At 43.8% G+C, this 17606-nt stretch overlaps 1 protein-coding gene across 7 annotated transcripts in view; it reads left to right on the top strand.

The window, feature by feature from the left end:
- Positions 1-17606, top strand: part of LOC111142454 (protein HIRA) — an 85554-nt gene that overhangs the window by 36783 nt on the left and 31165 nt on the right. For all 7 annotated transcript variants that reach the window (XM_022495615.1, XM_022495616.1, XM_022495612.1 and 4 more), the window contains 6 exons: positions 902-972; positions 1686-1791; positions 4257-4472; positions 5431-5516; positions 9917-10114; positions 11256-11417. In XM_022495615.1, the coding sequence (XP_022351323.1) occupies positions 902-972; positions 1686-1791; positions 4257-4472; positions 5431-5516; positions 9917-10114; positions 11256-11417 (839 nt within the window). The remainder of the gene's footprint in view (positions 1-901; positions 973-1685; positions 1792-4256; positions 4473-5430; positions 5517-9916; positions 10115-11255; positions 11418-17606) is intronic.

The raw sequence follows: 17606 nt of genomic DNA, 5'->3' as shown, positions 1-17606 counted from the left end.
GCAGCATCTCTTCCCCCACAAAAGCAGCACCTGATGGGAGCCGTGCAGAAGGTGTCCCATCCCAGCCCACCACTCTGTGGCCCCTAGACCTGTCAGCAGGGTGGTCAGACATTAGCATGTGAGCTGTAGGGATGTGGAGATGACACACAGCCCAGCCTTTGAGCGACTAGATACAAGTATGCATGTGGTGAATGTTGTGCAGTCATCAAAGAGAGGTTTTTACGGTGTTTGATGACATACTAATTATGTATTAAATGAAAAGCAAGCACAGTCATCTGCCAAAGAATAAAATATTTGCACAAGATAGACCAGGAGAAAATAACTCAAGTGTTATAGTGGTTAACTGTGGGTCTAGATTCAAGGCAACTTAAACTGTTTTGGTGTTGGTGGACTATCCGCACACACTTTTTAGAATGAGCCCATGTGATGTATGTAGCCAGTTACAGTGAGCTTTGCATTAATACATACCAGAACTCCTTGGGCGGAGATGTCCTGGCTTCTCTCCGAGGCTCTTTTCCTCTCCTGGGTGCTACTTTTGCTGCCTCATTTTCTGCCCAGGCCTTGACATCCTATCCCTGCTTGTAGACCTCTGCACAGGTCATGGCCTTTTTAGACCCACCTTCTCCATTCTTAGTTGTCTATGTATAAATCCATCTCCCCTGGCAGACCACAGTGAGCCCTTCAGACAGGGGCCATACTGAAATGTTTATTTTGGCAAGTTTGGCAAGTTTCCACAGTTTCCACGGCTTGGGATCTTGCTGGTCGCTGTTTGAATAGAATCCAGTATGCCCTATATGTCAACAAAAACTCAGATCAAGACTTCTCGGACTGTTGATGAGCTGAGTGGACATAAAGCAGTGTTCATTCATTTCATTAACTTCTCCTCCTTCTTTTTTTCTAGCTCACGTGTCTGAAACGGCCTTTGGTTGTCATCCATGAACTATTTGACAAATCCATCATGGATATTTCCTGGTAAGATGGATTCTTTTTAAAATGCACAGGCTAGGAAAAGAGAAGCCACATGTTGGAACACGAGGCTTCTGAATGTGATTAGGGTCAGGTAGCCAGGGACTCTCCCCACCCCTCAACCCTCCAAGGTGTGGGAGCCAGACCAGACCCCTGGGGTACTGTTTGCATATGATTCAGAAAAGGGCAACCTGCCCCTGCCATTGGGAGAATGTCTGCTGCTGTGCTCCTTGCTTTGTTGGCATTTGCCTGTAGAAAATACTTCTTAGGCAAACTGGTATTTGGGAAACAGAGAGTGCTATGATTCTGGTTTCACTTCACTTTGTCATTGCATGAACCAGATTAGCACAAGCGTGGAGACACATTTTTTTGCTTTTCAACGACCTCATCTAGATGTATACTTAATGTTTTTTTTAAAGTGATTTCAAAAACAAATAAAAATGAAATTCTTACAAAAGAAGATGAAGTATACTTTGCACATATGCTTAGAATTAGAACTAAAAGATACAAAAAAAAAAAAGAACTAAAAGATACCAGAACCTGCTAGGGCGTGATTGTCTCTCCTGTCCTCACCCTACCAGGGAATGCCACAGAAGGTAATGAAGGGTTTCTGGCATCTGCATAAAGTCCTGCATGTCATCCTCCTGGTCCACCCTTGGGGGTGTGGGTAAGCCCCATAGGCACTTGCTCTCCGGGCTGCTAATGGCCATCTCTTTCAGGACTCTGAACGGGCTGGGCATCTTGGTGTGCTCCATGGATGGCTCTGTGGCATTCTTAGATTTCTCCCAGGATGAGCTCGGAGACCCCTTGAGTGAGGAGGAGAAGGTAAGAGAACATTATACCTTCAGCTAGTGGCCTGAGTGCTGCACCTGCTCTCGGGCCACAGAAATAGCTCTGAGAGGCCCCTTCAGTTGGACCCTCCTCTTAGGATTGTTTCTTAAAATATTATTGGGTATTTGTCTTTTATAGTTCATAATGCTTATCTTCTTTACAGTATAGATTAAAGATGAGACTCTTATTCATGTCAGAAATCAGTTCTAGAGCTAAGAATAAGTTTGGCATCTTTTCTTGAGCTTAGAATTAGCTCCACACTGAAAAGTTTTCCCCCTGGGAGATAGCAGGAGTGACACCCAAGGATGCCTGCTCATGTCACTTTCCCCGTTGTCTTGTAGAGACCTAGTTGCCAAGGTGTATCAACTATAACAGTAATGTTGGTCATTTCTTTTTTTTTTTTTTTTTTTAAGATTTTATTTATTTATTTGACAGAGAGATCACAAGCAGGCAGAGAGGCAGGCAGAGAGAGAGGAGGAAGCAGGCTCCCCGAGAGAGCAGAGAGCCCGATGCGGGGCTCGATCCCAGGACCCTGAGATCATGACCTGAGCCAAAGGCAGCGGCTTAACCCACTGAGCCACCCAGGCGCCCCAATGTTGGTCATTTCTTAGCGCTTACTGCATTCCAGACTCTGGGCCATGCATTTTGCATGTATTATTTTGCATGTATTATTTTGTATGAATTATACAAAAACCTTCAAGGAGGGGCTCATTTTATCAATGAGGTAACTAAGCCTTAGAAAATAGTTTGGCTCTTTGCAGAGACCATACATGACCCTAAGGTTTGAGAACAGAACCGTGACTCACGCCTATAGGCCTCCTTCCCTCTGTGCTTTGCCCAGGACAGGGAGGCCAATGTGCTCTTCAGGGACTTTGGGACAGGCCCTGCTTAATGGACCGTAGATTTAGAAAACAGACATTTCTATAGATGGGTCTTTGATGACACTTAGTGAAATGTATTCGTTTGTCTGAAAGAAGCCTTATAAAAGCCCAAAGCAGGTGGGTGGCTCTCTCCTTCAAAGTTCAATTACTGGTAGAGGTTCCCTCATAAGCTACTATGTGGACCTCCCACTATGATGTAAACCCCTTGAGGGTAGAGGACTGCCTTGTTGACATACCTAAAATGGCCTGGCTCCCCAGAAGTCACTGGTCAGTGAAGGGATGAGTGTCTCAGTGGCCTCAGGTCTTCTTTCTACCCTGTCGTCAGGTATCCTGGGATCACTGTACACTCCCCTCCTCTTTATTGAGTCCTGGCTAGTCAAGGGGAGTCCTACAAAATAATACTGTCTAGCTTACCATTTCCCAGATGGCAGGCAGGGACCCCATGTTTAAGAAACATAGGTAGGGCAGCTGGGTGGCTCAGTGGGTTAAGCCTCTGCCTTCAGCTCAGGTCATGATCTCAGGGTCCTGGGATCAAGTCCCGCTTATGTCTCTGCTCAGCAGGGAGCCTGCTTCCCCCTCTCTCTCTGCCTACCTCTCTGCCTACTTGTGATCTCTCTCTCTCTCTGTCAAATAAATAAATAAAATCTTTCTAAAAAAAGAAAAAGAAACATAGGTAAACATCTGCCAAATTGAATTCTGCCTCTAGGTTCCAGGGGAGGGATTGAGGGGAGAAGGGACAGGTAGCAAGGGAGGAAGGTTCTTGGCCACATACAGCATACCAGGCCCTGCAGAAATGAGTCCCAGGGCATCACCTTCCCCTGCCCTGTATCCTCTGTTATGAAGCATATGTCCTGTTGGCCTCCACTGGTCATTAACACATCCTTGTATGAATCTGCTTCTCATCACACCGGTTGTCCCTGCCCACATGGGGTCCTATCTGGCTTGTTGTCACATAGGATTGAGACCTGGGAAGGTGGAGGGAGGGGCCCTGCTCGGAAGGGTCAGGACATGTTGGCTGACAGCAAGGGCTGAGAAAGATTTCCCTAGGTCTGTTGTGCCAGGCCTTCCCCTACTCTAAGACACTGTTAGCAGCCCCACGGAAACTTCAACCACATGGGACTGATGACTGCAGACAAGAACACTGAAGGAGGCTCTGAATTTTAACATTTGATTCCCCAAAAATGTCTGGGGTCCTTGGAGTGATTTAAGAACCTCACATTAACAATTTGAGTGTCTTACTTTAAATTCAGCAAATGTTCATTGCCATTCATTCTGCACCAGACCACATGGCAGTTTTTTGATCAGTTACTCATTCATTTTCATCCCTGGCTGTAGATACAAGGAGGCTCTATACATCTAGAGAGGGTTTAAGACTTCTCCAGAGTCATCTAGTCAGCTCTAGGCAGAATAGGGTGAGTGGTGAGGGCAAGCTGGCACCCAGGGCCCTGGGACCACTGCCCAGGACCCTTTCTAGTCTCAGAATCAGGAGACCTAACATGCAGCTCACCGACTGGTGGGCACTAGCCACCACTTTGCTGCCCACAACTAGTCTATTGCACTTCTCTCTGCTTCCCCTAGAGCCGCATTCATCAGTCCACGTATGGCAAGAGCTTGGCCATCATGACTGAGGCCCAGCTCTCCACAGCTGTCATTGAGAACCCAGAGATGCTCAAATACCAACGCAGGCAGCAGCAACAGCAGCTGGACCAGAAGAGTGCCTCGGCCAGAGAGACAAGCTCAGCTGCCTCAGTTGCTGGTGTCGTCAACGGGGAAAGTCTGGAAGACATTAGGAAGGTGAGATCTCAGCCCCATATCACTGATGACGTGGATCCAGACCCGGGGACAGGGGAAGGGGCGCATGCAGTCCATTGAACAGAGCACAGGTGCAGGTGGTGGGGAGGCAAGTATATGCTGTGCCTAGAACAGGACCTAGGGGTTAGCCAGCTTGGGCTACTTAGCCCTGTTGCCATCGGCTGCATGAGGTAGTAATGGAGCCTAAGGCACTTTGTCAAAAGCTTCTTTGTCCCAAGGAGCTCTAGAGGAGGTCATCTCTTGTGGGAACTTCCAAACCTCACTTTTAGCCTTTCTAGGAAATTCTCAATCATGAGAACGGTAGGTTTCAGGTTCTGTCCTGAGGAGATGTCTATGGTTTCCCCTTCTTTCTCTGGAAGCCCATGTCTCACTGTGGAATGGGGGTGAACATGGGTCAGGAACAGAGCAGGAAATGTCAGGATCCCTTGGGGAGCTTAAACCATCTTCATGAGCTTGTGCAGGGTAACAAACCTCCCTAGGTAGTTGAGACACAATGTGTGACTGGGAACCTTTGATTTTATGAGCCTTCAGTGGAAGAAATTACTCTGATGAGAGAAGGTCTGCAGATCACAGCTTAGAGACAAGAGTGGCTTACAGATGCAGGTTTCCTTCATCCCTTCAGTGAGCCCCATGGCTGCTGGGCTGGAGGGGCCTGCTCACTGCCCAGGAAGCCTGGCCAGGCCTGCAGTAATGGTGATGGAGAGCAAAGTGCTGCACCAGTTCAACTGGGAGCTTTTCTGTCCTTGCTGATTTACTGTGCAGGAAGTTGAACACACACCTGACAAAAATGCTTCGTTTTTGATTCAGCGGCTTAGTTTAGTTGAACCAGAAAGGCCATAGAAAGAGAAGTTAAAATTCATCTCCTTGGAAGCCTTATTTTTTGATACATGGAGATACTTAGCAGAAACTTTTCTATTCATATGTCACTCTCCTTTGCCAGAATCTTTTGAAGAAACAAGTTGAGACTCGGACAGCAGATGGTCGCAGAAGAATCACGCCTCTCTGCATAGCACAGCTGGACACCGGGTACTTGTTCACTCACCGAGCTTTCTGTGGCCTTATCTGGGGAGGTCTTCCTCTCTCCTTTCAGCAGTTAACACTTTCATAATCAGGGTCTTCATGGGCTCTTGGGCCAATCTGGAAATGGGGGAGTTGAGCCCAGCTTCCCACCAGCCTCAAAGCCCTATGCTTCCTCCAGAGCCCTTAGGCACATTTGACTCATCAGAAGGTGGGCAGGGAGGAGCCTGTGATAAGTCAGAGGGCGAAGGCGCCTTCGAAGGGCCAGTGTGTCCAGATGGGCAGCTCTGCCTCATTGTTGGTGGGGCATTGAAGACACCAGGGAGAGAAGTCGGACTGATTTTTTTCTGTTTCATTTTTCCCTTTTATAGCCTTCTGTATACACTCTGTTGAATAGTAAAAACCCAAAGAAGGACATAAACATTACCCGTAATCCAGTTTCTGAGATATAATCACTGTTAACATTTTGGCATCTGTATCTCTGGTCTTTTTTCCCCACTTGTTCCTGTATCTTGACCTTGCATCCTTTTTAATAAATAGTCCTCTGAAGCATTGGCTTGCTGATTGTCCAGGTTCCGAGGCTGTGAATGCACCATGATTTACTTGACCAGCCCCTTAACTATGGACTTACAGTTTGTGTCCAGTGTTTTGTGATTATAAATAAATCTTTGAGCACACCTGTGACTGTCACCTCAGGATACTTCCCAGAAGTGGAATTGCTGGACAGAGAATAGGGCTCTAAGGCACATTTCCCTGGAGGGGGCAAAGAAGGGGGAAGTGGACCCAGTCACCATTTGCTGTTGTCTCAACATCTGTAGTCAGGCTTGCTTTTATATTGGTCATTCTCCCCAAAACAATGTATTTTGATTCAAAGGATAATAAGGTCCTGCATGAAAGAAATAGACCCCCACTATTAAGGTGATTCATTCTGGTTTTCTATTCAACCAGTCTGCTCAGGACATCACATATATACTAGTCCTGTGCACTTTGCAGTTGTTCATCTGCGAGCTGTTCTAGATCTTCCTTGAAGTCTGAAAAACCTACCAGTCATATGGTTTGCTGATATCCCTTCCTCATGATAAGGGTGTGCAGGTTCTGAAGCCCTGGAGGGCAGAGACCTGACCAGATAGAACCAGTACCAGGTCTCCTGACTCCTCCCAGAGAGTGGTTTTCCTTTGACCAAGCCTTTTTCTATTGTTAACCTACTAGTGGGTAATGCCATATGCTTACTTTTTATTAGGACAAAATCAGACAGGTATGTGACTGTGCTTTGAACACTGAAGGGCTTGTGGGAGTGAGGATCCTGGAGGTGGTGGTGATGGTGGCACTTTTCTTCTGTGGATCCTTTCAGGCCTTACTTGATGAGGAGACAAAGGTGGTAGGTGGCTTTCTGTCTGTGCTACAGGGCGTATATTTCTGACACCAGAACTTGATTCTTTTGGTCTTAAAGGCTTTGTTGCCCTCTTTGATTCCTTGTTACTTGTTATTCTGTTGCTACTTGTTAAAACGAGTAGCAACAGAATAGGTAACGATTAGCTTAGCTAATCAAGCCAGAAAAGCATTTTTAAATGGAAATAATCACAGATAAAGAATGAATCAAAAGTTTGAAAGACTTCTTTAATGAATTCTATGCAAATAAATTTGAGAATAGATGATTTTGAGGAAATAAAATTATAAAAACAAGAAAATCTATACAACTAAATTATTAAAGAAGAAATAAAGGACGCTGTCACAGAGCTAACCTACCAAAAGCCACCAGGCTGAGAAGGTATCACAGGGAAATTCTAATAAAGTTTTCATTCTAATCATTCTAATGATTAGAGAGACAGATCATCGTAATACTCTTAAAAATACTCCAGTGCATAGAAAAAGGAAAACTTCTAAAACCTTTTTGAAATGAACATAATATTTACATCAAAAACATGACAAAGATAGAACATAATAAATTCCTGATCAGTCTCATTTCTGAATGTCAGTTCAGAAATGCTAAAGAAAATAGTAACAGACACTTACAGTGTTACATTGCTAATACACTATGACATAGTAAGGTTTATTTCAGGGAAGCAAGGCAGTTCAAATTTTGGGAAACTTAATTTGATTCTATGTGTCAAAAGATCAAAGGAAATATGTGATCATCTCCACGAATGCGTAGGAGACATTTTTACTAATGTTCTGATTTAAAATTTAGTTAAGCATGAATAGATGGATATGTCCTTAATTTGATTAAAAACTACCTTATTTTAAAGTAAATTCAGAAACTAAACAAGTAAGTGTCCTTTCTTGTTGACTATACTTTAACGTTGTTCTGGAGGTCCTAGCTCATACTGTCGTCAGGAGAAAGAATAAATTGAAGAGAAGGTGGTAAAATGTGTCATTATTTAAAGACGGTATGATGTACAAAAGAGGCAACTGGGAAAACTGTCATAGATCGTAAAATAGGACAAAAAATGACTGGATGCAACCGATCAAGAAGATCTATACCTTTAGAAGATATAAAGGGAGAAATCACTTTCACAAATGCAGTACCTAGAATGTAACAAGAAATGTAGCTCTTTGTGAAGAAAAAAATTCAATACTGAGAGAACTAAAAGAAAATTCAAAGAAATAACTGAAAATGCATACCATTTATTCTGTAGGATGACTCAACATCATAAGATGATCTCTCTGAACATGAGCCCATACAAATACAAAAAGCAGTTTTCAGAATTAGGCTGATTCTAAATTAATGGAAAAATATGGTGAAGACTAGCTCCACCAGAAATTAAAACTTATGAACTATAATAAAATAGATACTAACACATGACTAGAGCAGTGAAATACAATGGAAAACCCACAAGTAAGCCCAAATATTTACTGGAATTTTAAAGGTAGCATTTTGCATCAGTGATGAAGCATCAGCTAATCTAATAAATGAGAGGACTACCTACCCTCTAGAAACAAAGTTGGATCCCTACCTCACAACTTAAAATTAGATACTTTCTGAACAGCTCGTAGATTTTTTTTTTTTTAATATTTAGCTTTTTTGTTGTTTAAAATTTTAGAAGATTCCCTAAGAGAATATTTTTAGGATATCAGAGATTTTTTTTTTAAAGTCATTTTTTAAAATGACATAAAATTTAGATCACACAAAAATAACATTTTGGGGGCAAGGAAAATTGCACCATAAAAAGTCAAAACACAGCATCTTGGGGACACCTGGCTGGCTAAGTCAGAAGACCACGTAGCTCTTAATCTAGGGATTGTGAGCCAAGCTCCACAATGGTTGTAGAGATTATTTAAAAATAAAATCTTAAAAGAAAAAAAAATCCTAGGGAAAATACTAATTCTTCATATAAGGAATATTTTAGTTCTATAAATCGGTCTTATAATCAATAATAAAGACCAGTACCAGATAGAACAATATACAAAGGATATAAACAGTTCACCAAAAAAGGAAATCAGATGCTTCTATATGAAAAAATTTCAATCTCACATCAAAATAATTGCAAATTAAAATTATAGTAAGTTACTGTTTTTTACCAGATTGTCAAGTATCAAAAAATTTGGTAAGACTGTTGGTGAGGTTTGGGGAAATAAGCACTCGCATGTGCAGCTGGAATTTAAACCTCCACGGAAGGCACTTTAGAACTATTAATCAGAACTCATTAGTGAACATTCCATCTGCTGCTGCAATTCCACTTCTAGGAATTTATCCTATGTAATATGTGAAACAACTAGTGCAAGGATGATTATGATAGGGAGCATCTTTGAGCGGCTACTATGTGTTCTAAGTATGTGCTACACTGACCACAGTCCTGACGTCATGGGGAGGGGCCTGTCACTTTCTGTTTTGCAGATAGGAACCTGAAGCACAGAGTGGTTGAAGTGCCTAAGATCCCAGAGCTTGTGTATGGCAAAGGAATGAGACCTGGCTGATTGGCCCAGGGCCCTTAGCCTTAGCACTGCAGTATCTTGCCTCCTGTTACAGCAGTGTCTGTTACAGGAAAAGCTGGGAGAAAACCCTGGCATTCCTCAGTAGAGGCTGGTTAGGTAAATTATGGTATATCCATACAGCCCATAACGAAAGGGAGTTTTGCTCTGTATGCTGCATTTCCTGAGTTCTGAGACACTTGTTTGCACATTTTACTATCTCTGAAATCAGGGTACATTTTATAATCAGTGGCATCTAACAATTACATTTGGTAGTAATTTTTTCTTTCTTAGTGGTACATAAAGTACCAGATCATCTTAGGTTCAATTACACATAGTGTATGACATAAATCTAGTTTTCTTTTTACTTTTCTGTAACTTTGCACATTTTCTTCCACAAAAATACTTCATCTATGGACCCAGAAAAAAATTACTTCAAACACAGAAAGTACTTGATGTGGTGTCTGATTTCCCAGGCTGATTTTTGTTCTTGACAACAGGGACTTCTCCACGGCATTCTTTAACAGCATCCCACTCTCAGGCTCCCTGGCGGGCACCATGCTCTCCTCTCATAGCAATCCACAGCTACTGCCACTGGATTCCAGTACCCCCAACTCCTTTGGCACCTCGAAGCCCTCCACAGAGCCTGTGGCTACAACTGGCGCCAGGCCGGCTGGTGATACTGTCAGTAAGGACAGGTGAGTGGGCATGCCAAGGCTTGCTCCTGTCTCTGGGGAAAGTTCAGATTTGGACACAGTTTCACTGAAACTTCATGGCTCCTTCAATAAAAAAAGAAAGAGATGCTTGATTTTTTTTTTTTATAAGGGCCTGCTTGGGAGGGAGACCTTGTTCAGGTGAGTCTCTGATGCACAGGACCATAAGGACTTTACCTCCTGGGACAAGATGGAGTCCCAAGATGTGTTCCTGAGGGTGGGACCTGGCCAGGGACAGATCACCTGCCTCAAAGTCAGCCCCACCTATCAGCAGTTCTACATTTGAAGTGGCTTAGGCCTTCATTGCACAGTCAGGAGCATTGCCACACCAGTCATCTCAGAAAGGATATCTGGGGAAGGACAGCTCCAGATCTGTAAGACATTTTAACAGTTGGCCCTACAGGTCTTGGGCAAGGAGGGGGGCTCCCAGATACCAGCCAGGTGTCTGGTGCGGGGTCCAGGCAGGTGGATGTGGTCAGTAGGAGGCCCAATGGCTTTGGGACTCAGCTTGTGTGACCTGCTTGGGCATGGGGGAAAACCTGCAGGCTCAAGCCTGGGCCCCTCCTGTGGAGAACACAAGGGTTATGGGGTGTGCACTTGGAGGAGTGTATGAAGAATGCATAATTGCCAAGGTAAGATGAGAGGGGCCACCCAGGCCACAGTCTTTGGCTGAGGTTGAAGGGCAGGTGTAGACAGTGGCTTTAGGATGCTGGTGGGGACTTCCCTCAGACCATTTGTTGAAGCAGGAAAAGCTGGTGAGTTTGGATTTGGTTTGGGGTGGAGGTGCTATATTCAGGTTGTGGAGATAAGGCTGTATGGTGAGAAAAAAAGGTTGTAAGAGCCATTTTCTAGGCCTCATACTACCCCCAGAAGCTGTCAACATGCCGTGGGGAAATGTGAGTACATTTGCTCATGACCTTCTCAGATAGACAGACTTCCAGATTTTAACACATGAAACTATTGAAGAAATAGTCAGTAGTATTAGATTACATCTTGAAGTTGGGTTCTATGTAACTTTGATATTCATGCCCCTGTTAGTTGGCTCCAAGTAACACAAATCTAGGACTCCCAGATGTTTGATGGATTGTGCTTGACATGTTCCCCCTTTTTACCCCCCGACCCCCAGTGTGAATGCTACCTCTACTCCTGCTGCATCATCACCCTCCATGTTAACAACCCCGTCCAAGATTGAACCCATGAAAGCATTTGACTCCCGATTCACGGAGCGGTCCAAAGCCACGCCAGGTGCTCCTTCCTTGACCAGTGTGACTCCAACAGCCGTGGAAAGGTAGGTGGTGGCTGTGTGGGGCCTCAAGAGACCAGGGAGGGTACAGTTTCAGCCAGTAGTGTGGTGTCTGCTTTTGCACCAACCAGCCTGCCTTCCCAGGCAGGAGCAGACTCTGGTCCCTCTGTACCCAGGAGCCTCTGTGTCCAAAGAGAAAGGAGCAGCTTCTTTAAGTGGGAAAATGGTTGCAAGGAGTCATGCGGGCACAGAACAGGCATAAAGGACAATGAAGACAATGACACCAGGGCTGGTCGGTGCAGAGACTATGCTGAAGATAAGGTTGTCATTTGAATAGAGCCCAGAGTTTGCCTAAAGTGGAGCAAGAGATTGGCTCTGATACTGTTGTACCATGGAAGTAATGGCCTGCTCAGACACTGACCAGGCATTTTGGAGCTTCAGATAAAAGTGATAAGAGGTTTTTATGAAATGAGCTTCTGCGCCTTTTCAGGCTCTATGCTACTCGCCCATTCTCTGCACCTCCCTTAGCACACAGCAACCAAACCATCTAGGATGTCTATTTCTTAGAATTGCAGGAGTCCTCTTGAGGTGACCAGAGCAGGTGTGTTTGTTGGCACAGTACTTTTCTGATTCCTAGGGAGCGTATCTCCACCCCCATGACCATGAACCCACCAAGAGACAGAGCTCAGTGAGGTGGGGGCTGAGGGGGTTAGAGGTGGGCTGGGCTAGCTTCCTACAGAGGGGCAAAGGGCTTAAGTGATGTCCTCTTGGGGTTGCACTCTACCTTGAGGTGATAGGGGCTCAGCAGCCCTTTGCCGCTATCAGCCAAATTCAGGGACGTTGGTCACAGACTCACAGTAGGCACACAACAGGTAGGTACTTAATGAAGGGAGCATTTGTAATAAGACCTGACCTTGGCAGTAGGTAATGTCTTAGAGCTAAAGCTGTAGGACACTGTCCCTAGGACTGGACTCATGATCTCAAAATTGCTTGTCTGATCAGGATTTGTTCTCCTTGGAGAACAGCCTCTGGAAACGAGCATGGGAGGACTCTCCCTTCAAGTCATCAGCTGCGTCTATGACTTTGGCACGGGACCTGTATTCTTCTCTGTTGTGATCATGCCTATTTACATATACAGAAACCCTTGGGATCTCTTTATCTAGCATTTCCTCTGTCCAGCAGTATGGATGATCTGAAAACCTTCCTTTTGCTCAGTACTTTGAAATGATGGATGAACTGCAATACATATGCCTAAAACATGTAACCAGTTTGTGAGAAAGTAAGGGAAGGCCCCAGGAGCCGAAATCTAAGGATGATAAGACAGCCAGAGCAGTGGGCAGGACCACACTGTGGTGTTGGGCTGGGGGTTACTGACATGGTAACCTTGAGTTTTAATGGCCACACAGATTCAAAACAGGGCCTTGGGCCTGAGCCATGTAGGGGGTTGGAACTAAGACACTACCATTAAGTCAAACTGCTTGAGAAAGTACACCACCAGTGAGGGAGAGGATAGAAAAAACCTGAAGGGCAGGATGAGAACATGGCCAAAAAGTTAAAATATCTCAGTCAGTCCTCCGGGTTGGGAAAATAGACTGTATAGCCACCGACCTGCCCTCCTGTGGATTGGGGATGTTTAATGCTACCCAGGTCATCTGGAAACCAAGCAAAGAAATGAACACAAAAGGAGATTTAGGCCTAATTAACACCCAGAGGCACTTGGCAAAACTGACGCAAACCGCCCTCCCTCCACCCCATCCCAGTGACGTTTCCCTGACCCGAAGAAGTCCAGCATTCCCACCGAGAAGCACTGCCAAAAAGGGACACTCAAAATCCAAAGTAAGGAAAAACATGCAGAGACCATGCATTACACACAAATGTCAGGAGACATAATGAATGGGTTTAGACCTTTTTATAAATGTGATCATAGAGAATTGCCAGATAAAGACTATAAAATAAATATGCTTAAATAATCAAAGACATGAAAGATAAAATGTGAGGAAAGTCTAATCTGCCATCTCATGTAAAAAGTTAACTCAAAATCTGTCAAAGAACTAAATGTAAGAGCTAAAACTTTAAAACTGTTTTAAGAAAACAGATGTAGATCTATATGACCCTGGATTAAGAAACTGTTTCTTAGATATAATACCTAAAGCACAAACAACTAAAGAACTAAACAACTAAAATCAACTAAAAGACTTAGGATCCAAAATATATTAAGAACTTACTATTCAACAATAAAAGGACTAATAACCCAATTTGAAAATGAACAAAGGATTTGAATAGAAATTTCTCCAAAAATATACAAATGACCAATAAACACATAAAAGACTATTACTGTCAATAGTCATTAGGGAAATGCAAACTGGGAACCACAGTGAGATACTACTAGGATGGCTATACTCAAAAAGTCATAATAAAAAGTGGTGGGGGGGGGGGCGCCTGGGTGGCTCAGTGGGTTAAGCCTCTGCCTTCGGCTCAGGTCATGATCCCAGGGTCCTGGGATCGAGCCCCGCATCAGGCTCTCTGCTTAGCAGGAAGCCTGCTTCCCCTCCTCTCTCTCTCTCTGCCTGCCTCTCTGCCTACTTGTGATCTCTCTCTTTGTCGAATAAATAAATAAAATCTTTAAAAAAAAATAAAAAGTGGTGTGGGGCACCTGGGTGGCTCAGTCATTAAGCGTCTGCCTTTACCTCAGGTCATGATCCCAGGGTCCTGAGATGGAGCCCTGCATCGGGCTCCCTGCTCGGCAGGAAGCCTGCTTCTTCCTCTCCCACTCCCCCTGCCTGTGTTCACTCTCTGGCTGTGTCTCTCCCTGTAAAATAAATAAATAAAATCTTGGAAAAAAAAAAAAGAAGAAGAAGAAGAAGTGATATGAGGGGGTGCCTGGATAGTTCAGTCAGGTAAGCATCTGCCTTCAGCTCAGGTCATGAGCCACACAGGTGCCCCAAAATGCAGCTTTCTTGATATGGCTGTTTCTTGTGATCCTTTAAATCACCCATCAGTAGAGGTCTTCCTTTGGGGTCACAGTGTCATGCATAGTTAGGAGCAGCACTCAGAGCCATACACTCTGAGGTTAAGTCCTAATTCCCCACTCTGGTGGGGTGATCTTAAGCAAGACACACAGTCTTTTTCAGCCCCTCTCCCCGCTAGGCAGAACAGCTCTCTGAGGAACACCTAACTCATAGGTGATATATCTTGAGGGTTGAAGAGGAAGGCAGTGCCTGTAAAACCATATCTTGATCCTGGTCTCCTGCTGTTACTCCTTCATTATACCTCCTGGTGGTTTGGCAATTTGGTCTTTGCAACCTGACTGGTACTTTGCCAAGAGTGTTAGATGAGTCTGGAAGCCTAGCTAGCCTCCCAGGTGCAGGGTGGCCATCCTAGTTGAACCTGTGGGTGGGTCCTCCACTCTACCCTGCCTTAGGGCTGTGTGTCAGTGAAAGGCACAGAGTAGGGTTCCAAGTTGGCCTGTGCAGGCAGAACCTAGGATGGAGCCCATTTGTAAGTGTGGCATCTCTGACCAGCTGTGCTCTTTCTCAGCAGATACCTGGATCTAAGAGACAGCTGCTATAAATCCATAGCTTGGTTCTCCTAGGGGTACTGGGTGATCTCTGGTACAGGCCCACACAGGCTGGGAAGTGCAGTTTTCAGTGGGTCCCTAGCCTTAGGAGCCCTGAATGGGATGTCAGGTAGAGGTAAAAGGTGGAGAGACTCCTGAGGGCTCTCAAAGAAGTCTCAGCCATAGAGAGTGATACAGCCTGAGCTAGGGCAGTGCTAAGCAAAGTGAGGTTCATGCACTGGTATTGAGTTTAGAAAGTGATCAAATAATTTAGAAGCTTATATGAATTTGACATTGCTATAACATTCTTACTGTATTTTATAAAACCATAATTACACAAAAGTCTATAAATTCTAGAAAGGATTTTTGAAAGGATTTTGGGAAGCACTAACTTAGGGTGTCTAGACCATCAAGTTACATCCAAAGGTGGATGTTTTGCTCTGCTGTAGGGCGTCAGAAGAATGGGGAGCAGGCTTTGTGGTTTCATGGAGTAGAACTAGGAATTTCTGGGTTTTCCCAGTTCTGTACATGGGTACATATTGGAAAGAGGTCAGGATTTGTAGACCCTAGTGTGCCTGTCTACCTTTCTATAACCTAGGGCTACCGGTAGGAAGAACAGCAGAAGACATCCTCAAAAATACAACTTTTTTTTTTTTTAATCATACACAAGAACTAAGTGGGATTTATCCCAGAAATACAAGGTTGGTTCAACATACGAAAATCAGCCGATGTAATATACGATATCAGTAGAATAAAAACAGACACCCCATGATTGAATCTAGCACCCATTCATGACCTAAACAAATAACAAACTAGGAAGAGAATGAAACTCCCTCAACATGATCAAAGGACATCTTTGAAAAACCCACACAACTAAGATCATACTTAATGGTAAAAGACTGGATGTTTTCCCCCTAAGGAAAATGAACAGGAGCAAGACAAGAATGTCAGCTCTTGCCATTTCTGTTCAATACTGTACTAGAGTTTCTAGACTAAATGACTTCAAGATTGCAAGATATAAGATCTGTATACAAAAACCAGTTGTATTTCTATACGCTTGTAAAGAACAATCCAAAAAAGAACTTAAGATAATAGTTCTATTTGTAATGGCACATAAAAGAATAAAATTGTTTAGGAATAAATTTAACAAAAGAAATACAGCATAAAAATTATACTTTGGAAACTACAACACATTGTTGAAAGAAACTAAAGACCTGAATAAATGGACAGACATTCCTTTGGATATCTTAATATTCTTAAGATGGTAGTAGCTCCCAAATTGATTTACAGATTCAGTGCAGTCCTTTGCAAAATTCTGTCTTCCTTTTAGAAATCGACAAGCTGATCCCAAAGGTCATGTAGAAACACAGGGACCCCCAAACAGCCAAAATAGTCTTGGAGAAAAAGAGCAAAGTTGGAGAACTCACACTTCCTGAGTTCAAACTTTAGTACAGAGCAATAATAAGACAGTGTGGTACTAACACAAGGATAGACATGTAGATCAAAAGAGTAGAACTGAAATCCCGGAAATAAGCTCAAGTCTGCGATCAGTTGATGTTCAACAAGGGTGCCAAGACCATTCAATGGATAAAGAAAGAAGATTCTTAACAATAGATGTTACTGGGACAGCAGGATATCCACACATGCAAAAATATAAAGTTGGATCCTCACTTCACTTTGCATACAAAATTAACTCAAAATTAATCAAAGAACTTAATTTTAAGAGCCAAACTAGAAAACTCTGTTACTTTGGATTTGTTAATGCATTTTTCGATAATCTATGACAGCAAAATCACAAGTAATCAAAGAAATAGATAAAGTGGGTTTCATTAAAATTTAAAACTTTCATGCCTTTTTTTTTTTTCTTAAAGATTATATTTATTTATTTAACAGAGAGATCACAAGTAGGCAGAGCAGCAGGCAGAGAGAGAAAGGGAAGCAGGCTCCCCACTGAACAGAGAGCCTGGCGCGGGACTCAATCCCAAGACTCTGAGATCATGACCGGAGTGAAAGGCAGAGGCTCAATCCACTGAGCCACCCAGGCGCCCTTAAACTTTTGTGCTTTAAAGGAGACCATCATGGGGCGCCTGGGTGGCGCAGTGGGTTAAAGCCTCTGCCTTTGGCTCAGGTCATGATCCCATGGTCCTGGGATCAAGCCCCAAATCTGGCTCTCTGATCCACGGGGAGCCTGCTTGCCTGCTTCCTCCTCTCTCTCTCTGCCTACTTGTGATCTCTCTCTGTCAAATAAATAAAATCTTTAAAAAAAAAAAAAGAAAAGAAAGAGACCATCATGATGGTGGGGGAAAAAACTGTAGAACTGGAGAAAATATTTACTAATCCTATATCTAATAAAGGACTTGTGTCTAGAATACAAGTATTCTTACGACTCAGTAGTAGACTAATGATGCAGTTTTTAAGTAGGCCAAGGATTTGAATAGGCATTTTTTTTAAAGTTTATTTATTTATTTGACAGACAGAGATCACAAGTAGGCTGAGATGCAAGGGTTGGGGGGGAGCAGGCTCCCCACTGAGCAGAGAGCCCAATGTGGGGCTCGATCCCAGGACCCTGGGATCATGACCCAAGCCAAAGGCAGAGAGGCTTTAACCCACTGAGCCACACAGGTGCCCCAGCGTTTTTAAAAATACGGTATATGAGGGGTGCCTGGGTGGCTCAGTCA

This window comes from Enhydra lutris, unplaced genomic scaffold, assembly GCF_002288905.1.
Source record: "Enhydra lutris kenyoni isolate GAN:26980312 unplaced genomic scaffold, ASM228890v2 scaffoldscaffold8, whole genome shotgun sequence".
NCBI lineage: Eukaryota > Metazoa > Chordata > Mammalia > Carnivora > Mustelidae > Enhydra > Enhydra lutris.
Note: the sequence above shows the minus strand (reverse complement) of the source record. Positions and strands in the feature narration are given on the sequence as shown.